General features: G+C 35.0%; 1 protein-coding gene across 1 annotated transcript in view; it reads right to left on the reverse strand.

Annotated features, from left to right (window-relative positions):
* Positions 1 to 5,263: 5,263 nt before the first annotated feature.
* The window catches only part of LOC150093484 (uncharacterized), a 36,825-nt gene continuing 17,236 nt past the window's right edge, over positions 5,264 to 24,852 (reverse strand). Inside the window, exon 2 of the mRNA XM_090413763.1 lies at positions 5,264 to 8,864. Coding sequence (XP_090269889.1) covers positions 7,073 to 8,461 — 1,389 coding nt within the window. The 5' untranslated portion in view covers positions 8,462 to 8,864 and the 3' untranslated portion in view covers positions 5,264 to 7,072. The remainder of the gene's footprint in view (positions 8,865 to 24,852) is intronic.

The following is a 24,852-nucleotide window of genomic DNA, read 5'->3' on the forward strand; positions in this document are numbered from 1 at the left end:
TATTTTTATACTGCTCTCTATATCACTACTCTTAATATGAGATTTTAAATTTCTTCTTTCGTCATAAAGGTCCAAAATATTTTTGGTTATCCATGGTTTATTGACTTTTCTTTTGTATCCAAGAATTTTTTCAGCTGTTTCAGTTGTCTTTTGTAAGAAGTATTTGGTTTCGATTCGATATTATATTTTTTTTGACGCTTGTGTCAAAATTTTGTTTTAATTTGTATTGAAATAATGCATTTATTTGAGGTTCTTTTAATTTTCCTATATTATATTAAAACTTTTATGAGTTGATATTGTAGGTAATATTTCCCTCATTTTCATATTCATAATGACCATATTGTGATCATTACCAATTTCAGCTCCAGGAAATGATCTGGTTCTTGTGAGTTTGAAGTTTTTAAATTTTGTGCTTATATAAGGATTAATACGACTTGGTTGTGCGTTTTACCAACAGGGGAAGTCCATGTCCATCTTCTAGAAGGTTTATGGGATAACAGTGTTAGTGGTGGGAGTTCATTTGGTAGGCAAAATCGATCAATTCAAAACCTCTTCTTTTCTCTCCCCATAGCCATAGGGTTTGACAAATGGGAGAAATTCTTTACCCATGTCTCCTTTCTTTTAAGCTTATACTGTAATCCAAATACATTTTTGAAAATTATGGAGAAAACAACCGTGTTTGAGTAAAAACTTTAGTTTAATATAATTAAAATCTACATTCGACGTTTCGACCGTTATGTTAATGTCAATATCTGGAGTATACACTATATATACAGAACAAGCTACACTACAATCTAACTAGTTTTAAAATTACTGACCAACCGCTACAAAAATTGTTAGACTGACCTCTGGTGAAGAAAAAAAATTATACATCAACGCTCGAGTTCTATTATTAATATTATCTGTTGATTGTAGAATTACATTGGGTGCAACAAGTCTATGTATCTATCTATATACATATATTAACATCATGACTATACATTCCAGTCAGTTGGTATGGAATGGTTTCTAATACTAGCTGAAGTTTGGCTAGATTCCTGACTTATGCTGGATCTTATATATTAGGTGGGCTGAATGTGTGTCATCCAGATCCTTGAAAGTTTCAGGCAATCTTTGTTGTTGATATTTGGGTGGTTTCAGAATTTCGCAGGCTTCCTTAAATTTCCTTTCATACAGGGTTTCTGTATGGTGTAAAGAGCGGGTGCTTTTCCAGTTGATTTGGTTGACAGCCCGAATTACTCCTTAGCCAAGAAATTAGTGTCAACACTCAAGGAGTTGGTAGGTCACTCCCCCTCCTACATAAAGAACACACACTTTATAAACAAAATTAAAAACATAACACTCGAAAAAGACGACTTATTAGTCAGTTTCGACGTTTCTGCCCTTTTCACAAATGTGCCCATCAATGACACAATTCTCCTACTACAGAAAAAATTTCTGCCCGCCATTACGGCTCGTTTTGACCATGTACTACAGTCCAGTTACTTCGTGTGGCAAAACAAATTTTACCTACAAAAGAAGTTACAGCCATGGGATCACCACTATCCCCCCAATCGCTAACTTCTACATGGAAACTTTTGAGCAAAAGGGTCTTGATTCCGCCAATCTAATATCGACAGTTTGGGTTAGATACATTGATGATGTGTTTGCAATCTGGCCGCATGGGCGACAAATGCTAAACACGTTCCTTAGCCACCTGAACAAACAACACGAACGCGTACAATTTACCATCGAAATTGAAAATCAAAACTCGCTCCTGTTCCTACACACACTAGTCACACGTCTTCCTTCAGGCAGTCTATCCTTCATGGTCTACTTAAAACCAACACACAGACAGGCCAATACATAGATGCTAATTCATACCATCAGCCATCACAAAAGTATGGAGTCATTAACACCCTTAAAAACAGAGCTACAACATTTTGCTGTAACCAGCAAGCCTGAAACAAGAACTAAAAATCATCAGCGACACATTCATAAATAATGGCTATAACAAAAATACTATTAATAAAATACTTCATAAAACATCAACAAAAAAGAATATAGATTACAGTAAAACCATAGCCATCCCACACATTAAAGGGTTATCAGAAAAAATCAACAGAATCCTACATTATAACCTCAATGCCACCTACTAAACTTAAAACCATATTCAACTCCTCTAAGGATCCTCTCCTCCCATTGGCACATTCTGGAGTCTATTGCATCTACTGCAACTGTAACTTACCATACAATCCCTATACGTAAGAAAGAACACATAAGACACATTAAATATAACCATTATGATGAAGCACGCTTCTCAGATCACATGCTCAACACCTCACATCAAATCAACTGGAAAAGCACCTGCTTTTTAGGCCATACAAAAATCTGGTATGAAAGGAAATTTATGGAACCCTGCGAAATTCTGATAAATCGGCCAAATATCAACAAAGATGGCATGAAAATTCCAAGGATCTGGATGTCACACATTCAGCCCACCTAATATATAATATCCAGCATAAATCAGGACTCTAGCCAACTTTCAGCTAGAATTAGAAACCCTTCCATACAAACTGGCTGGAATGTATACATGTATAATCATGATGTTAATATATGTATATAGATAGATATAGACTTGTTGCACCCAATGCAATTCTACAACCAACAGATAATATTAATAATAGGACTGTAGCATTGATGTATAATTTTTTTTTATATTTTTTCACCAAAGGTCAGGCCAACAATTGTTGTAGCAGTTGGTCAATAACTTCAACAAACCAGTTATTGTAGTTTAGCTTGTTCTCTGTATATACAGGGTGTTCGGGATAAATTTGACAGTTTCGTAAGGAAAAAGAAAATCTTCTTTGTATCTATTAAATTTAATGAATTGACAAAAAAAAAACATTACAGGCAGAGTTAATTACAATACTATCAACAAGATTTACTCAAAATAACCACCATTAACATCGATCACAGCTTCAATTCTGCTTCGGAACCTCGAACAAGCTGATGCTACAGTCTCCCTGGGAAGGGCCGCAAAAACTGTTTTAATTTTATCCATTAACTGGGCTTTTGTATTACTGGAAGTGCGATTGGTGTCTTTTTCAACTGCGCCCCATACAAAATAATCCATGGGGTTAAGGTCTGGGGAGTTTGGAGGCCAAACATTTGGACTGGTAAAGTCGTAGAAAATTTCAGACAACCATTTTTGACTTTTCCCAGAGGTGTGGCAAGGGGCCGAATCCTGCTGCCATACATACGGCCTACCATTGGCTACCCTTGTTATCCAGGGCTTGACTACAGTTAGCAACTCCACGAACAAAGCCCGAATTCCAATGCCAGGGTTCTTCAACACCTGTTCCTGCAGATTTGCGAGGAATTCTGCTGTACGAACGCAATCAGATCGTCTGCTAGGGATCTTTCTTCTTGCTACATCCTCGTAGTCACCATTGCAAGTCTCTAGTTCATGCCTGATTGTTTTTACTGTATTCAGGGAGCATTGGGCAGCAGTCGTAATATCCTTATTTTGATGGCGGGCACGAATCATCATGATACAAGTTATTCTCTTCCATGATTCAGGTGGGTTCCAGCTATCCATCCTTTCTGACATCTTGTATATGAATGAAGAAGGGTCCAAACTTTTAAATGAAGAGAAGTGTGTGTTAATACATGTAACTTACGGAAAAATATAATTAATTATAAATATGTCAAATTTATCCCCCGAACACCCTGTATATATAGTGCGTATGTTCCAAAAGATGACCTTGACATAATAAAAGTCGAATGTAGATTTGTTATATTAAACCAAAGTTTTTACTCAAACGTGGTAGTTGTCTCCATAATTTTCAAAATTGTTTACCGATGTCTGTTACAAGTTTGTTATTCCATTCCAATCACCCTGTACAATCGAAATGCCCTTTCAATTCGCTCCAGTAATTGTTGCATTAAGTTGATCATAATATTCCTCTACTTAGGAATCCACGTGGCCTGTGGTTGGTTCATAGACATATATGATGGTGATATTGAGAGATTTTCCCCTTATGTGGAATAAAGCATTTCTGCTATTGATAGGATTAAATTCCATGACAGAATTTCGTGATGTTTTGTGTATCAAAAACTCAACACCTTTTCTGCTGCAATCACATCCAGAGTAAAGAAGTGAAATCTTTCATGTTTTTAGCTCTCTTGTTTTGGGCCATCGAAATTCACAAAGTCCCATAACAGTCCATTCATATCTTTTAATTTGTGCTGTAGTAGTTTGAGTTGACCTGATTGTAGTGGAGTCCTAATCTTCCAGGTTTGGGTCTTGAAATGGTTGCAGAGTCTGAATCTGGATTTAGTTTTTTAATTATTTTTGTCAGTGATAGCGCCAGTCGCTAATTTCTCATTGCCAACCCTGGGCCTGCTACCAAATAGCAATGCAAATTTGTTGAACAGGCGACTTCCAAGGTGGCATGGTATGCTGTGTGAAATCCTTCGACATGAATGTCTAATGGACAGTAAATTAAGGCAAATGGCACGCATCTCCTGTTCTATCTTCACCTGCTAGCATTTAGCTGGGCATAGTGCAATGGCCTTCATTCCTTAGATAGCCCTACCAGGAATAATATTCCCGATGTGTTTCACCCCTCCCACCCAGGGCATTTTCATTTCGTTTCCATAATACCAACTCTATTATTTTATAACGCAGCGATTGTAATATGTTAATAAATTAAATATTGCCTGAAATTTTAATAATTGACTCTAAAACACTTGGCAATAATTAGTCAACTATAAATGTTCCCAAATTGGAAAACAATATGAACTTTTTCAAACGTTCTCTTGAACCTCATCAAATACATTTTGCTGATGTAAGTTTTTAATAATGGCCATCATAATAATCTTATGTGTATGGTGATAAAATTAAACTAAACAATGGGGGGAGAGAAAATGTGAATACCAATAGAGCATCATCAGAGAAATAAATGAGAAACTAAAGTGATTATAAAATAGGTAAATGGCTGTCATAATTATAAGAGAATACTCTGTTGGGTTCATTTAGGTGAAGTTTCGTCAACTAAGTTGTCAGTTAAATTTCGATAAACAAAAAGTCAAGGAGAGAAGTACAAGTCTTATTTTGAAGTAGAGAAGTGAATGTGTGCATGATGACTTTATCTAATTTGCTTTTTTAGAATTGAATTTCAGTTATATCCCTGGAGTCACATTGTCATATCCGAAAACTATTTATTATAATTTTCAGAAATGCTTATACATTAAAATCAGTATTTGTTAAAAAGCAATTGTTATTAAAATATTCTCACTTTACAAAAACAACTGCGTTTTATTAAATTTCAGTAAGTGAAACACCTCAGAAGAAATTGCTTAGCAATTACAATTTGTAATTTACATTTCACACGTAATAAATTGTCTGCAAAGCCGATTAATACAATCTCATTTCACACTAAATTAAGAAAAAGTGAAATGTGAAACATGAAATGGTAGTGAAAAATTTAAAAAAAAAAATAAGGAAAACAATAAAACTAACTGAAATTTTATTCATTCAAAAAGTCACCGAAAAAGCCCTCTTTGATATTTATGATGAAAAAATCTGTAACGCATGCATTGAAGGTGTGCAGTCATATACTAGCTGCTGCTGTATCCCGACTGGCATTATTTTCTTTTTTTTTCCTACTCTAACGGTTTTGAAACATGAACTTCAAAGGACAAGGGATGGCTGCGCATCAAAAGGTTTTGTCGGAACTTGTCATTTTTGCTAGATATTAGCATTACAAAATTCACCCGAGTTCTCACAGAAAAAAAAACTCAGAGTGATCTGAAATATTTTTCATTTTCCTAGTTCATTGTACGAAAAAAACTAAGCTCTTCAAACACTGCCTTGAAACAGCTTTTTGTTCTCCTTTCTTCGGCAAGTGCGAAGCATCGATATAATTTACACATGCGAGGAACTGACCGAATACCAACAAAAAAAAAAAGAAAGAAAATCCCAGGTAGTCGGTTAGGAAAGCGGTGTATCCATTCCTTCAAGAGAATTTTATTTCCAAATTAGCAGCAAAAATTAAGGGAAATAAAATATTGAGCGCTTCAAGTGAAAGGAAAATCCCTGCTTGGTATCAGCAGGTTTCCAATACAGCAACTTTCTTTAACACATAGCAATATATAAAATCTACAAGAGTTCAATTTTTGTGTGATATTAAAACCCATTCGTTCGTAATGTTTCTATAAATTTACGATGAATTTTCCTTCATTCCACGTAAGTATGATATTTTAAAACTCAAGTATCACTTGGATTAATTATTTTCGAAAAAAAGTAATAAACCTATTCACAACGAACACTTAAGTTGTGCTTAAAAGGGCGACTTAGATAAATGCAATAATATAATTGTACATATCAAGGCAACATGTTCACCCACCATGCATTAGCTGTGTTCAATTCTTCAGTGGGTCACCAGAGGTTCCTTTCGCGAAAATGTTTTTTCAACACGTTGTACAAGTGAAATAGTTCTCATCAGTATGTACTCTTCGATGTCTTTTCAGACTCGAACTGTCAGAAAATCTCGTTTCAAATTCCACATGATAAAAGTTTCTCACTGATATGAAAACTGTCGTGTCATTTCAAATGAGACCAGTCGAGAAAATATTTGTGCGAGATTTTGCGCTTAAAGGAGTAATCCCTGTTGTGCGTTTTCATGTGATTTTTAACCAGCCTTATTCAGAAAATTGATTCCCACATTTTACACGAAAGAAATATTTTCTTTAGTCAGATGGTATCGTTTTTGGTGGTATTTAAGGGACTGTATAGCCAAAAACCTAGAGCTACACACGGCACAAGTGAAACGTTTCTCACCAGTATTCACTCGTAGATGTCTTTCCAGACTCGAACTGTCTGAAAACCTCTTGTTACAAATTTCGAATGGAAACGGTTTCTCTCTGGTAAGAACTCTTTCCTGTCTTTTCAGATTACGAGTGGAGGAATTTTTCGTGAAAAACTTCGCATGCAAAGGAGCAATCTGTGGTGTACGTTTTTATGTTTTTTTACGATAGCCTAAATCAAAAATTGTTTACAACATATTTTACAGGAAAAAACTTTTCGTCAATCGGATGGTAGCGTTTTTGGTACTTTTGGAGATTCTATAGAAGAAAACTTAGCACTACACTCGGGAGTAGTAAAAGGATTATAATCGGTGTGCACTTTTAGATGACTTTTCAGTTTTGAACTGACTGAAAACTTTTTGTTGCAAAACTCACAAAGAAAAGGTTTCTCACCAGTGTGAACTCTTAGATGACTTGTAAGACTAGAACTGACTGAAAACTTCTTGTTGCAAATTTCGCATAGAAAAGGTTTCTCACCAGTATGCAATCTTAGATGCCTTTTCAGAGGCGAACTGTCTGAAAACCTTTTGTTGCAAATTTCGCATAGAAAAGATTTCTCACCCGTATGCACTCTTAGATGTCTTTTCAGATCGCAACTCTTTAAAAACTTCTTGTTGCAAATTTCGCATGGAAAACGTTTCTCACCAGTATGCACTCTTAGATGACTTTTCAGACTCGAACTGTCTGAAAAATTCTTGTTGCAAATTTCGCATAGAAAAGGTTTCTCACCAGTATGCTCAATTAGATGACTTTTCAGACGTGAACTGACTGAAAACATCTCGTTGCAAATTTCACAAAGAAAAGGTTTCTCACCAGTATGCAATCTTCGATGTCTATTGAGGCTCGAACTGCACGAAAACTTCTTGTTGCAAATTTCACAAACAAAAGGTTTCTCACCAGTATGCAATCTTAGATGTCTTATCAGACCCGAACTGCCTGAAAACTTCTTGTTGCACATTTCGCATAGAAATGGTTTCTCACCGGTATGCACTCTAACATGTCTTTTCAGATCGGAACTCTTTATAAACTTCTTGTTACACATTTCGCATACAAAAGGTTTCTCACCAGTATGCACTCCTCTTAGATGACTTTTCAGACTCGAACTGTCTGAAAAATTCTTGTTGCAAATTTCGCATAGAAAAGGTTTCTCACCAGTATGCTCCATTAGATGACTTTTCAGACGTGAACTGACTGAAAACATCTTGTTGCAAATTTCACAAAGAAAAGGTTTCTCACCAGTATGCAATCTTTGATGACTTTTGAGACTCGAACTACCTGAAAACCTCTTGTTGCAAATTTCGCAAAGAAAAGGTTTCTCACCAGTATGAACTCTTTGATGACTTTTCAGACTCGAACTGCCTGAAAACTTTTTGTTGCAAATTTCGCACAGAAACGGTTTCTCTCCAGTGTGCACTCTTAGATGACTTTTCAGACTCGAACTGACTGAAAACATCTTGTTGCATATTTCACAAAGAAAAGGTTTCTCACCAGTATGCACTCTTAGGTGTCTTTTCAGATCCCAACTCTTTGTAAACTTCTTGTTGCAAATTTCGCATGGAAAAAGGTTCTCACCAGTATGTACTACTCTTTGATCATTTTTCAGACTCATGTTTGAAATTTGACATGGAAACCGTTTCTCTCTCTGATGTGAACACTTTCGTGAATTCTCATGCGAGACGATTAATAGAATTTCTTCTAATAGATTTCAGTTGTAAAGGATAATTATCTTTAGTTTGTTACTTGATGTGGTTTTTATGATTGAGAATATATTGTGCCACGTATATAATGCCGGAGATTTACTCGTTGTTTTTTGAATTTGGATTGTCAATTTCATTCTCATTTGATGCTTTTCCGTTATGCCACTTTTCACTTCAGAATAATTTGATTTTTTTCCCGCAAATACAGCATGAAATGTTTACTACAACTTAATAGTCTTCATACAATGTGGCTATCAGCTTGGTTTCAATGCATTAGTAGGCAAAATGTCGCATGGCACTAACCATATTCACAATCTGTAAAGAGAAATTATGTAATTAATGCTAAATTACAACTCCATTTAGTAAAAAAAAAATGTTAAACATTATTAACTAATATTCAATCGCAATTAATATATGAATTTTATAAAAATTCATATATTAATTATTATTTATTAATTATATATTAATTAAATATTTATAAAAAAATAAATAAAAATAATATCAACAGAAGAATGGCTGTTCATGCTAACTCAGCTGTAAATGACAGTTGTTCATCTAATAATCGACACACAACCAACTGAATAAAATGGTATTTTTTAAGAAATTCACTCCCGGATTGAAAAGCCATTTTTTTTTTTTTTTTGATACTGTTACCATTATTTTTAGTTTTTGTATTATTTGTAGAGTTAATGATCAGATGAAACTTCAGCCACTCTCTTTAACGACTATTTTAAATCCTGTTGATTCTCAGCTAATACAGCTACAACTTTCCTAGAAATCAAATAGTTACTAACCCTAATCTATCAAGCAGGAATCTGGGAAGACGAAATCCTGCAGAAGGAACACAATTCTTACAATTTTAGCAGGTATTTCATCTGTTGCACATCAGTGTTCCAGATAGGAAATTCATTGTTCTCTGTTTAAATTTCTTCACGCGGTTATGTGGCTCATTGCTTCGAAGTCCGGCAATTTTTCCATCTCTTTTGTTATACGAAATAATGCTGAAACATTTCACCAGATGCAGTCGTTTCCAACTTTTCTAAAGAAGAATACTTTATCCCTACTACTCAACACATTTCGAAGCATCCAAATAACCATCTCTTTTGCTAATGTTAGTTACAGGCCTATCTGAAATTCTTTTTCCTCTTAGCCACCAGCTATACATCTGTAGTCTATTATCCAGAAGTGAAATTCAATTAATATAATATACAGATTGAACCTTTTTCAACCGAAAGTTCACTAACAAGAGACTTTTTTTTTTTTGAAAATCCACTCAGTGAAACTGTGTCAGATCTTCGAAGCAAAAGGAAATGGGTATTAAATTAATAGGCAGAATTTCAGTGGAGAATATTTCACCTGAAAAGTGAAAAAAAACATTAACGAACTTAACAGAAAGACCCGTTCTTCATTTAAATGATACCAAATGATGAAAACAATATGTGCATGAATTTTAAAACTTTGAAAAGGCTGATGAATTTCTTGTTTACTGTGATCATAGATATTCATTTTATGGTAAACATTTTTTTTTTCTTTCTTTCTTTCAGAGCCAATTTTCATTTGAAATAAGAATAAATAATTATTTATTGGTATTGGAAAGAATATCTAATATAATAATTGTGTTAAAATATATAAATATCCCTACTGTGAAATAAATGCCGGGCTGAGAGGACAACAGTCAATTGGGACTAACGGAAATGAGTTTTACATAGTTGAATTATGTAAAAATCATAGTTGAACTTGTTTTGAAATGTCAAATGAGAAAAAACACATAAATTACACGTAAGCACCAGTGGCAAATCATACACTATGAACATAAGCGCAAATGTTAAATCAGAAGAATAAGAAAAAAAAATACTGTCTTTTTCACTTTATTTAATTGCAGTATGTTAGATTCAGTAAATACAATTTATTAATATTACAGTCAAATTAAAGGTAACATAGAAATCAACGAAGTATATATATTACAGAGTTAATATTCATTTGAAATAAATTCTAGTTTCCTCATATGTAAGTATTTGAGAAACATCCAATCGTGGGAAAATGATACCTTTTGAACAATACCTCAACTCATATATTACAGGATGTGATTAATACAACTATTTCCATAGTGTGCTAAGGGCCGAAAATTAAGACCAGAAATTAATGAGTCATCTCCAAGAAAACGAACGGAACCAAACGTGTGGAAATCTAAACGATGTAGTCAACTATATTTTCTGGTTATTTACAGAAATATTGTTCTGTGTGAGCGTTAACCAATCGCTGGCAGATATATTAGTCAGGAAAAGACAGTTTGAGGTTACACTCACCAACTTGGGAATAAAAACAGTATAACACAATGCTAATGAACAAAAGTCAAATAGTTTTTCAGGTTATTACAGAAATTTCGTTCTCCCAAGATGGTATTTTTGGGTGTTGTGGATAAAAATTCAACTATTTTGGAATATCTATTTGCATTAAGAATTATTCTGGAAAGACTATAAGTAAATTTAAATTATCATTCCAATTTCTAGACTACATACAAAAAAGTTATTGTAAGCTTTTGAGTCTCCATTCATTTTTAATTTATTTTTTAAAATACCGTTAGGTTTTTTCTCTTCATGTAACCTTAAAAAACACCATTACCCAAACATTAGTAAACAAGATAATGTTAATTCGAAAAGAGGTTGTCATTTGCCAATAATCTTTTGGTGATGTCGCCGCCAACTGATAGTGATAACATCGGAGCTAAAAAAAAAAAGTGTTTGAGGGACACCAGCATATAATTAAATTATTCATAAAAGCCTAAACACTGCCATCATCACGAATGTACTCTAAGAATTCCCACCCTTTAACAGGAAAGAAATACCCCAAAATGTATTGGAAAATTAGTACAGCCATCTATAGATAACCAAAGACAAAACATGATGACAATGTAGGATGTGTGCACCCTGGGAAAATTCCAAGATACCTTATGTCAAAAACATCACCCATAATTCCATAGGCAACCCAAAACATCACATGATATCACAGAGAGATACATGTTCCCCAGAAATTTCCAAACACAAAACGTCACGATTCCTTATCTCTAAGCGCACACACAATGCCTAAGCGAACCAAACACACCGCGTGATGTCCCTGACAAATGAGGGCCCCTAGAGAAATTCCAAACTTTATCTTATCACTATCCATCACTCATTATATCATATGCAAACCATTTACTTATTTAAAACTCATAACAACACACATCCAGGGCACTGACATCCCCTTCCACCCTACCCCTATTTGGTTCATAGTATCCCAACAATCACGACATGAATGTTTATCCACTAATATATCTCCCTTTTCCATTCAAAACAATAACGCCACTTATATTCATCTGATAACAACACATCCATGTCACGATTCCTTATCTTATCTTGATCTGGTCAGAAGTATCCCACCAATCACGACACGATTCCTAATCCACTAATATATCTCCCTTTTCCATTCAAAACAATAACATCACTTATCTACATCTGAGAATAACAAACATTCACGACATGATTCCTTATATTGATCATGTTCAAAGTGCCACACCAAATCACGACACGAATCCTTCTCTAACATCATCCATAATTCCACACGCGAGCAAAACACAAGAACTGAAGCGTTTGACACATGCCCACAAGGAAATTCCAAACACATGACGTCATCATCTAAACAACCAATTACGTCGCGATTCCTTATCTTATCTTGATCTTGTTCAGTGTCCCACCATTCAAGACATGAATCTTATCTCTAATCAACACCCATAATTCCATTCACGAACAAAACAAACACACTGACGTCACACACACACAGATGGTCCTCAGAAAAATTGCAAACATTCCAAACTCATGACATCACACATCACGACGTCATCATCTCAACAACCAATCACGTCACGATTCCTTATCTTATCTTGTCACTAGTGGCTACCCTTCTGCTATTGTGGAATTTTCAATATTTTCTAACGGTCTGCAATTGAGACCCTTACCATCATACTTTCAGATATCGCATTATGCTAGAATCTTTCATTAGATTAGTAGCAGTCCTACGGGAAAATAGAAATGAGTTTGAATCTTGCAGAGAACATGGGTTTGAACCCAGACGTTTGGGAGATGAATTTCATCTGCCAATACAAGATCTCTGCAGAGCTAACTGGTAGGTTCAAAAATTTCCATCTCCTTTATCTAGAACACCGTTTGTGGGTTACAAAATCAATCAAAACCTAACAGAATAATAATAAACAACAGGAAAAGATAATTAGGTAATGCAAGGTGTGAAATTACTACAAGTTTACAAAAACCTTTCACGTAGCCGGGGAAAGATGAACGTGTGAATACTTTAAAATCATGGAATCATAAATTGGAAAGAGGAAATAGCAGGATAGAATAAATCAACAGCATTTCTCGAAATTTCGAGATAACTCTGTTTCATGCAGTTAGTTATGGTGGTAATGCTGTGGAAGGTCATTAATTCGGTAACCACGTTGGATAATGAAATGGTAGATGATATACCACCTTTCAGACGGTTGCAGTTACCATATGAGATTAAAGGAGCTGTGTCCACCCTTCAAACAGAAGGCTATAAAATACTTGAAGCAGTATTGAGTAAAAAAAAATTCAATGGAAGAAATCAAATGATAGTGGCGAACATTTGATTAATATGGTTGGCTGAGTGGTAAGCATATCCGCTCTCCAGCCAAAAGGCTGTGGGTTCAAATCCTGCTGTGGTCATGGATGTTTGTGATTGTATGTGTAAGTACTTGTCGTGAAAGTGCGACAGATGGCATTAGTGTTAGGTGATGAAGGTTGGTGGAGCAGTGAGATGCGTAGATTTAGAGTAGATGCCCTCTCTCGATGAGTCTTTGGAATCCCTGGAGGTGCAATGTAATAATAATAATAATAATAAAAACAAGAGTCGGTGTGAAGTGGATGAACTGAGAAAATACCCAAAGTAATATTTAGCGTTCACCTTATTATTTCTACATAAGGATTCTGCTGGATTTTGAGAGGATACCCCATGGAATACTTGTACACAAATTTGAACAAATGGGGATGAATATTAAATTGGTGATATGGTAAGAGAATAGCTCATGGACAGAGACCAAAAAATAGTGTTAAGAGAAGCGGAACCCAGGATGAAGCAGATGACCAGTGGTGTGTCTCAAGGCTCTGTGCTCGAACCATTATTGTTTAATTTGGATGATTTAAAGAACCCAGCAAATGGACAAATGATAATGGATGGCAGTTCGATGTGGAAAAGGATAAAGTTATGCATTTTGGGATTAAAAATTACAAGCAGTTTAATTGATGAAACTGTACTTCGAGAGATTGACTAGGCTAGGAACTTGGGGTTTTGGTAAACAGGGAGTTGAAGTTCAGAAGTCATCGTAAACCATGGAAATACTGCGAATTCTACAGTCACTTTTCTTTCCAGAATTTCCAGGAAGGGAAAAAATCCTACTTGCCTGTGCTGAAGGCCGACCATCTGGAGAAGCACTTTAACAAAAAGCCAGAAAACCCTACTAAGCTCTTAGAATTGTCTACTGCATTCATTGCCTGCTTTAGGAACTCTGTCATGCAGATCTAATTTTAAGTTGTGCACCGCTTGCTTTTTTTTTTTTTTTCTTAATGTACTTAACATTTAGCAGCTAAAATATCCAAACATACATTTTTACATAAAATTGGGTTCTTTGGGATATACATAATTTATCCTCCCACTTTAGCAGAAGTCTATATCCATCCAGCAAAATTAGACACGATGCATCCTGTCTGTTGAAAGAACATGGATAAATTTGGCTGTCATATTTATTTGAATGTGAGATAAGCCTTTATACTGAAGAGAAAACTTAACCAGATTATCTCAAGATTATAGCTTTCTCAGTTGCCTAAGACAAGAAACGTAGCTCCTTGTTCTATTCTGGGTAAGTGGAGTATTAGTTATATTGGATAGACTAGAAATATAGAAATTATTTTGTTTTTGTTTTCTCCTCTTATTGTACAATTTTTAATGCCAGAACAAAATCAGAGATCCTTGCATACTTTCTTCACTTAAATACTGCATCAACTCGGAGAATCACTGTCATTTTTAATTATTTCTTCTAACTTTGCCTAATCACTTAGCTGGCAATATGTTTTGTTATTCCAGATTTTGTAATTTTTATTTTTGTTCAAAATCAAATTTTTCAGAATACTTCAGAGATGGATTGACTTTGACGATTTTGCTTTATTGAAAATAATATGAAAATCTTTAATCACATCAAATGTAAAGTGTAATACTGTGAAAAGCATGAAATGCGAAATTAGAAGAAAGTAAACTTTTACAATTCATGTATTATGAGTGGTTTTGGCAGCGGTAGAGGGAGGGATGGGAAGTTGGAATACTTCCAAACAAAAAAAATTTTAATCAATTCCGTATAGGACACATCTCTGATAATTTCATCATATGTATAATTATGTACACTGCTTCCATCCAAGAAAGGTTAAGAGTGGCATGCATATTTATTTCCGTACATCGTAGTACTGCAAGGTAAAATAAAAAGTAATGTTCAAACCTTATTTATTGCAATAAATTCTCCTTGACAGCATTTATTCAGAATATTTTAAAACAAGGGCAGAGTAGTCCACCCCCCCCCAAAAAAAAAGAAAAGCTGAACGGTTCTGCGAACACATGCATTATTTTTATTCTAAATTTAAATTTTTGATAATAAAATTGAAATTATGGTATTACAAATGAAGAAATTATTTTAAATAAATTTTATCAGACACTATAAGAAATATCAGAATTTCTATTTAGAATATTTTATCAGACACTGTAAGAAATATTGAAATTTCTGTTTTGAATATACAGTAATTGAAAACAAAACAAGACTGCTGATGTGTTAAGCACTACTGCTTTAGACCCTTTAAGTAGACACTTCTAAAGAAGTTGGCTTTCTTTCACAGCAGCTTTTAGCCTTTACCTACTACTAAGGAGATTATTGTTAAGACAAAAGCAGTAAGTCATCATATATGGAATTTTTTAAGAAAACAAACAAACAAACAAAAAAAAAAAAACTAACCCTACTGAACTTCCTTTTTTTGTTGCATAGATGTATTTTTAAATGTTGCAAATATAGAATAGAAATTCTAAAACTTAGAATAATGTGAACAAACAGGTGAACAAATGACTGCAGAGTGCAAAATAAAAAGTTAGGAATTAGAAGTATCTGCTTCGGTGGGTACATCAATATTACTAGCTTACTTCTTTTATCAAACGGTAAAATGAAGCAATAGATATTGAATACTGTCTGAGAAAACTTTCAAACCACTAGAAAAGAAAATAGAGTAGTTATTTGATTACTAAATAACTCAAGGAATTCACAACGTATACTAGAATTTAAATTAAATTAAACTTTAATAAATATTTCCAATATTTATTAAAGCTGAAATATTTCCAATATTTCAGCAACATCACGCTGCCATCTTCATGGGAACTTAAGATAAAGACACGTGCTGGTAAGCATAACAAACAGCAAATGAGTACAAAGTGAGGTAGCTACTGTTTTTCCTAAAGTCCTGATGGTTCCCTCTAGTAGGCTATATTAGGTGTTTTTGGCCACTGGGCTGAAGTTCTGCTGATGTACATCTCCCAAATTTTCTCAATCATCCAAATTTGTTGAGGTTTGGAATGTTTCTTAGGGCTGAGGTTGATTCCATGAATAGTCTTTCAAATTTGAACTTGCTGCAGGGTAATAATTGTGGCTGTACTGGTGAAACCAGATGTAGTCCTTGTGTTCTGAAATTCTGATATTTGCTGTCCTGCCTGTTTGGCCAAAGTAAGACAGTTTACAGCTCCAAGGGACCTGGTATTCACCAGGTAGGTCTAGAGAGGATGGGTTGGTCTTTAGTGGTGCAGATAAGGATGCCAATTTTCTAAATGGTTTGTAACAAGGTCAAGTCACATCTGATTAGGATTTTGGTAATTTTTTCTGAGGTGCCCTGGATGTAGGGAATGGTGATGGATTTAGAGTAATCTTTGTTGTGAAGAGAGGGAGGAGGATTGTGGTTAACTGGTTTCAGTATTTTTGGATATTTTTTTAGCAGGTGACTAGTGTGTCTAGGAAAGGGAGGCTATTGTTTTCCCCTTTTTCCAGGGTGAACTTGATTCTGGGGTGTTGGTTGTTTAAGTGTGTTAAGGAGAGGAGTGTATCAGAGCCATGTGGCCAAATAGCCACTGGCTGAGGAAGTGTTAAGAATGTGATTTAGTTCATTGGTTAGGGCATTGTCATTTGAACAGATTAGATTAGCCCTGTTGTATAGTGTCTTGATAACTCCATATTGTTGTGAGGGTGGTGGTGGTGGTGGTGGGGGGGGGGGGTTTGGTGAATGTATCTGCTTGTATGGGTGGGTTTTCTATAAACTGAGAAAACCAAGGTTCCATCAAGCTGGCAAGTGACTACTGTGTCTAGGAAAGGGAGGCTATTGTTTTCCTTTTTCCAGGGTGAACGAGATTCTGGGGTGTTGGTTGTTTAAGTGTGTTAAGGAGAGGAGTGTATCAGTCATGTGGCCAAATAGCGAACTCATCATCAGCGTAGCAAAGCCATATGGTAGGTTTTTGTGGCGCAGAGTTTAAGTCTTTCTCTTCAAAAGTCTCCATCAAGAAGTTGGCCAAGGGTGGGGAAAGTGGTGAACCCATGGCTGTCCCTCTATCTGTTCGTAGAATTTTCCCTGCCAAACGAAATAGCCCGAGTTCATCGTAAACTGAAATAGGACTGAGATATCGGGAGGAAATTTAGCTTGAATTAGCTCTAAGGTTTTCTTGAGTGGGATAATTGTGAATAAGGAGGAGACATCAAAGTTGACCATTATGTCAGTATGTTGGAGTGTAGAGTATTCTCTACACTGGCTTCGAAGTGGGCTGGGTTTTATGTGATGGTGTGTTGCCAGTATAGTGTGTGAGTGCTTGGCTAAATGTTTAGCTAATTTGTATGTGGGGGAATCAATGCCATCCATTATGGGATGTAATGGCACATTCTGTTTATGTATTTTTGGGAGCCCGTATATACGGTGGGGGTGGGGTCTAGAGTTAAACGGTTTTAGTTTGTTATTAAGTTCCACAGGCCAAGAAGTGACCTTCTTAAGGAGCCTATGGAGTTTTCTAATTTGTGAGTTGGTGAGGTTGTATTCAATAGGGAGGTAAGTAGCTCGATCTAATAATAAAGCCTTAAGCTTACCTGTGTAGTCAGTTTCATTGAGTATATTTTATATACATATATATTATGGATGTATCTGCCATACAGAAAGATACATTCACCAACAATCCCCCCCCCTCCCCTGCACAACAATATGGAATTATCAAGACACTGTACAGCACGGCTTAACTAATCTGTTCAAATGAAAATGCCCTAACCACTGAACTAAATCACATCCTTAACACTTTCTCAGCCAATGGCTACACCCCAAAAAAAAAAAATCCAAAAAATACTGAAACCAGTAAACCACAATCCCCCCTCACAACAAATATTACTCTAAATCCATCACCATTCCCTACATCTGGGGCACCTCAGAAAAAAATTACCAAAATCCTATAAAAACATAACTTGATCTCTTGCAGACCATACAGAAAATTTGCATCTCTTATCTGCTCCAGTAAAGACAAACCACTTCCTCTAGACCCACCTGGTGTATACCAGGTCCCTTGCAGATGTAAGCTGTCCTACTTTGGCCAAACAGGCAGGACAGCGAATATCAGAAAACAAGGACTACATGCAGTTTCACCAATACAGCCACTCTGGGCTTACAGACCATGCTTTGGACACATGCCACGGAATACGGTGGAAGAAAGCCACAACAATACACCGCAGCAATTTTAAATTTGAAAGACTATTCATGGAATCAGCCTCAGCCCTAAGAAACATGACAAACCTCAACAAATTTGGATGCTACCCCAAATTTGGGAGACTTGCATCAGGAGAACTTCAGCCCAACAGCGCCAAAAACACCTAATATAGCCCACTATGGGGCATTATCAGGACTTTAGGAAAAACAGTAGCTTCCATGTTTCATCCTCATTTGCTGTGCCTGCATGCACATCTTTATCTTAAGTTCCCATGAAGATGGCAGCGTGATGTTGCCAAAATATTGGAAATTAAAATTAAAGTTTAATTTAAATTCTAGTATACGTTGTGAATTTCTTAAGTTATTTAGTAATCATATATAACCAACATATAAGTCTTTCTACAAGAGTAGTTATTTATAATTCAGTTCCAGGAGTAACATTCTGAAATTCAAAAATTTATTGAACCAAAAATTTGGTAAGACATAAAAGTAAATAAATAAAAAATAAAACAAAAACAAATACTTAAGGAAATGCAAATGAATATGCATTCTTCTTTGATTTGTAAAGTCATAGGTTAAATTTTGAAAATACTTACCTCCATAAGAAGAACTACACATTCGTGGTGTGTTTAGCAGTCAACAATTCGAAAATTTATAAACAGAGCAGGATATATATGCACACCTGACATCCTAACTGACGAATGTGTGCTGCAGGTATAAAAAGAAATTCAGTAATGTAGTAAGGACACCCTTACTACATTAAAACACCCCTCTAAACTGACACCCCAGGCGAATGCTCTGCTTCTCTAGTGTTTCAACCAGCTCTATAGTACACGAACATGAAAACCTTAAATATCCTGACGTTTAAGGAATTTGGTGCAACTGCAATAAACTTATTTTGGGCAGACGGAAAAATCCATCGAATTATGTCTTGAAGAACAAAAAAGAGACATCACATACAGCAGTAAAAGAGCTAGTGCTGTCGAACCATGCCTGTTGAATGAGTGCTGCATGTAAAAAAAAAAAAAAAAAAGAAAAAAAGTTAGTATTGTAAGAACGCCCTCTGAAATGATCATCACCCTGGATGAGCACCTGGTTCGTCTAGTGCTTTTGCCCACTCTATACTATGCATAGTGAAAAACAAGTTGCAATTCTTGTCACAGTATTTATTACAATATATTTAGAGCATATACACATTTAATAAATGTTAATATTGAATGTTTTTTATTTTATTTTTATACTCACTTCAGTGCTCTTTGAACAAGATGCCACGATGTGATGCATCACCTGCTTAATGTGTAAAGCGGATCTGTAGTTAGTGATATGCATCGTCTATATACAGTGGACCATCACCAAAAGAAATGCAATTTCAAAAACTTCACCCACAAAAATAATTCAAGTATTGATTAAAAAAAAAAAATACCCGACCATAGAAAGGAATATAAAAAATCCAACTAAACACTAATTATTACCAAAAAAAAAAAATTTTTTTTTCATCTGCTTCACCAAACATCCATGGCCTAAACAGCAATATAAACCATGTGTAACAAATGTGTGGCAGTCTTAACCAAAGTTACTGTTCCCGTTAAAACCCAAACTGGCAACCTCAACAGGACACTCCATTCCTCCTTTTCATTCGAAAAGCCTTGTAATTAAGTATAAGAATCCTCAATGTCTATCACGAGTAGTGACCTCAACTCTTAACTCATAGCTATATTCCAGTGGGCAAGATTGTAAGCATTAATCGCACCAAAACTCAGTTCTATCTGATCGCTCACAGGAAAGAGCTTGCATCATTACTTCTTACATTCAGTAATATTGAGATATCCAAACATGATCAGATTTTTCTTCTTGGACTGAATTGTACATCCAGTCTTTCCTGGCACAACCACATTTCAATTACATCTTCTGCAGCCTCCAAAAAAATACTGGTAGCTTTTTTTTTTTTTCTGCACAAGACAATACTTTACAACCACTTCAATTGCCCTCTCATAAATGTTCACTTTCTGCCCTGTGACGCTACTACAGATGTTTTCAAACATAGTGTAATTCTGAATTGAAACTATTATTCCTCCAGTCTACTTCAAAATCATTAGAACAGCCACTGCTAATAAAAATTCTTTTAGTCCATCTTGACACTCAACAAACCAATTCCACTGTGACTTCCCAAAAGTTTTAAACCCTCAGCTGTTCACACAACATGTAAACAGTTTCCTCCTTTCATCTATTCCTCTTACTGACACATGGTGCTAATGTGATGCGTCTTGTGGGCTTTTGTTTGTACATCAGATATAAAAAATTCTATCAGATTTAAATTTAATTCGAAGTTCTAATTGGCAACCACTTCACGCATCTGATTCCACTCATTCGTCACGCATGGCCAAACAATCTAAACCTTACATCTGTACCAACTACACTTTTACTCAACTTCCAATCATGATCTGTTGCTTCTTTGCCTTAGGAATTTCTTCCACAAACCTGAAAGCATCTCCAGAGGAATTGCCATTGAATGCTCTCAACCACTTCTACATCCTAAAGAAACGCTTTGACCAAATCGGAAAACAAAATTCCATATTTGCATGCATCAAAGCTTTATAAAGAGGATAATAATTACTTATTCATACTAGTCAAAATGTCTTTAAGCACCCATTTGATTTGATATGGGGTTTTCCTAATTTTTCTAAGATTATCTCTGAAAGTCGGAACCACAGACATGATTTCCATAACCTCATCGAATTGATGACGATATCCATGCTCTCATTAATTCTAAGTATTGAAATTTCATCAGTGTAATATGCAGATTGAAACTTTTTCAATTCAAATATAACTCTACATTTTCATACATTAAAAAATCACTCTCCTTTGTCCACAATGCCAGATTGTTCAAGTGATCTTGAATTATTTTTATGCCTATTTTATTTGTCAGCATTACTATAACTGATTATCTCTGACTGCGGTATCTCTGCTATTATTAATGTAGTAAATAAACAACAATAGACTAATCAAGAAGAGCACTGGATACACCACTGTATCCAGTGGTTAATATTTGATGTACACTACTCTTGCATCATTTGCATCAGTTTACTTAACATATTAACATTCGATATCCTACCAAATGCTTGAGCAAAGAACCGCAGTACTGTAGGTTATGATTTCTCTTTTATCCAACTTGGCCGTCACTCCAGTACAAGCCATGTTCATCATCAATAAAGTATCACATCATTATCAGTCCATTTCGAATTCTGATTTAACCAACTTATTCTAAAACTATAATCACTTCAACAGTATCAGCACTCCCTTGCTTTCACGTTGTTAGGACTCTTCCAGAGCTGAATTTAAGTTAAACAGTGTGAACGAAAGCGAGTATATTTTTCTTGCATATTCATGCAATATACACACTCAGTTCCAATCTATTTCCATGAAATTTCCTATTGAGTTTTTTCAACACCTCAAGCACCTCTACTTTATCTGCCTCATAGTGACGTCCATACCTGCCACACGAGGTACTGCTTTACCTGCAGCCTGATGAAGAACATTTAAAAAATAATCACTCACTAATTTAATTCTTTCTTTAAGTTTTTTCTACCATCATACCAGAAGAATTTTAAAGATCTATTTTCATTAGAGACTCTCTTCTTACTCTGGCTTTATGGCAATAGAATGCTTTGGGGTTTTCATTCATCTATGCAACTGATTTCATCTCATAGTTAGTTTTTACTTTCCTGAACACATGTTAAGATATTTGTTTTCTTCAAATGCCAACTGATTATTTCCTTTTCGTTGCCAGCATCTTCCTCTTGCAGGGAAATAAAGTAATTGCATACTTAGTTAGAGCTGCTTGTGCTGCAGATCCAACAAAACAATATTCCTTTTCAAGTATCAGAGTTGTACAGCCATATCCTTTTAATATCAGAATCGCATTTCGTCTTTTAGAGTGCTGATGAGGAATCATCAGTTATTGTTAAAATTACAATAATACGAATAACTTTTCTCGCTTAATCAATAATGAATTTAATAGAACAAACTTTACTCAATTTTTGTAGATCAACCTTATCTATTTTCATAACAGTTTTCTTTCTTTCTTTTCTTTTTAAATATGAGCATTTAAAATTATGGGGTCGATTTCAAAAACCTCAAAAATAAAAAAGATATTAGGAACAATTTTAAATACCATCATTAAAAATTATTTTTAATTTAGTGTGTTATACAATAGTAAAATACATGTAAAGTAAAGTAAATAATCTGGTGTATTTCTGTCCCACTTTCCCCGTTAGGGGGAGTGGAATGAGGGTCCGATAACGAATTAATCAACTTTCCATACACTTATATGGAAAATATTATCCCGCAATTCAACATTAGTTCGGCGAAGAATTAGTGTTGAATTGCGAGGCACCACTGTAATCAGTAGGAAATGCTTTAGGAATCTTCACTGTACCAAGTTCCTGCCTTTCCAAAACAACCTGGCAATGTCAATCTAATGCAAACCGCTAGGAATGAAAGTGCCTATACTGCTGGAAGAACAAAGAAAAGCTTCAAACCACGGCTCAGGCAATTATATTGCAAGCAGAACCAAACCATAAAGTGAACAGGTAAAAAAATACAGGTGATACTTTAATTGGAATTCTTTAAATATACTTAATATAAAATGGTCCAAAGACTAAAAGTCAGTTTTAAATTTTGAACAAGAACTCTTTCATAAGCGGAACGAACAAATATAAAAAAAAATTAAAAAAATAGCGTATATGAGGATAAGTTTTAAAAAAAAATAATTTAGCAGTTGAAGCAGTCTTCACACGGTAAAAGACTTCAAAATTAGTGTTAATGTAATAATAGGCAACGCAATTAGATGCGAGACATCCGTATTAAGTCAAGAACTGAATTCCCTAAAACTACAATACGAACTTTTAAATCAGCAACAACATAAAGAAGATCTTGTCAGAGACGGTCTTCCTGAAACTGCACCTACAGAAAACTTCAGAGACAGTTATAAAATTAGGCCATGCAATTGACATCCCCCTATAGCATAACGATATTCAGAATGTAATCGCATTCCCAGGAAGAACAAGGCTTGTCACGACCCGCAGAACCAGTCATAGTTCCTCTTACAAGGATATCAACAAGAGGCAAATCTCATAAAAGCCAGCTCACTGGCTTTTATGAGATTGAAAAAAATAACTAGCTGCCAAGAACGCGTCAGAAGACAATTCATCTATCTTACTATCTCAATATTTAACCAGAATCTGCTGGACCAATCAAGAAAAGCAAAAGGAGAAAAAAATTGCCAAATTTGTGAATTATAAATACGATATTCTTGAGAAAGTCACAAAGTTAAAAGTCGAAACAAATCAAAAGCTCGGAAGACATAGATGAGCTGCTACAGTGAAAACGAGACTCCTAATTAGATTAAAAAGAAGACCTGAAACAACAAAAATGAATGTGAACAATCGGATAAATGTAATAACACCAGAATACATCAACAATTGTATCTTTAACTCGCTCGTTGCATGAAAACCACACACACACACACACAATGAAAGAGGTCTCTCCATCCTGCGTATTAATATCTGAAGCATTAAAAAACATTGATTAATGGCTTATCTGAAGAATTACCAAGCTGTTATTGATATATTCATCCTAACAGAAGTATTTTACTAATCATGATGCAACATCTTTCCAAATTCCAGACTTCCAACAACATAGATCATACTGCCAAACAAAAAGAGGGGCGGAATATTAATATTTATCCAACATAAATTAATAGCAAAAGAAACTGCTTTTTAGTTTGAGTATGCTGAAACCTTTTGCATCAAACTGCTGACTTTAATGCGAAGAATTATGGCAAACTGAATACCCAATGATAAATGACAATAAAACAAATATTGTCAATGACAACAATAACAAAAAACCAAGAAACACTATCTATGTATAACCTAATACTAACCATAACATCATGCAAGAGAAGAAATAGTGGAAAATTAATCACTGCTTGCTTAGATCATATAAATCATTTAGGTACTGCAAAATAGTGCAGCAGTCATAAGGAGCAAAGTGGCAGACATTATTTCACTGCTCTAAAACCTTCAACTGAAGACAACATCAATGCAATACTGCACCTATGAAATACAACACAAAACAATAATAGACAAAGAAAGAGTCAACCACGAAATAACAAAAATCAACTGGAAACACATGGCATCACCAGATTCAATACATACCTTATACAACAACAACATTAAATGTTCACTGTATGAAATATATAAGAAAGCCGAAGAAAGCCAGAATTCGTTTAACAAGCCAAAACCTTGGAGAACAAAAACATAATCCTAGATATACACAGAAAATGCATTCTATGGAAACAATTAAAGCGATATCCAAATAATGCAACTTTAAAAACCAAATATAAGATAACAAGGAATCACCATAAAACTCAAATGAGAAATGCAAAAATAAAGTACTGCACAGACAAATTGACTGATGCAAAA

The sequence above is a fragment of the Typopeltis vanoorti genome, chromosome 24 (genome assembly GCF_054136105.1).
Source record: "Typopeltis vanoorti isolate ZY-2024b chromosome 24, IOZ_Tvanoo_1.0, whole genome shotgun sequence".
Classification (NCBI taxonomy): Eukaryota; Metazoa; Arthropoda; class Arachnida; order Uropygi; family Thelyphonidae; genus Typopeltis; species Typopeltis vanoorti.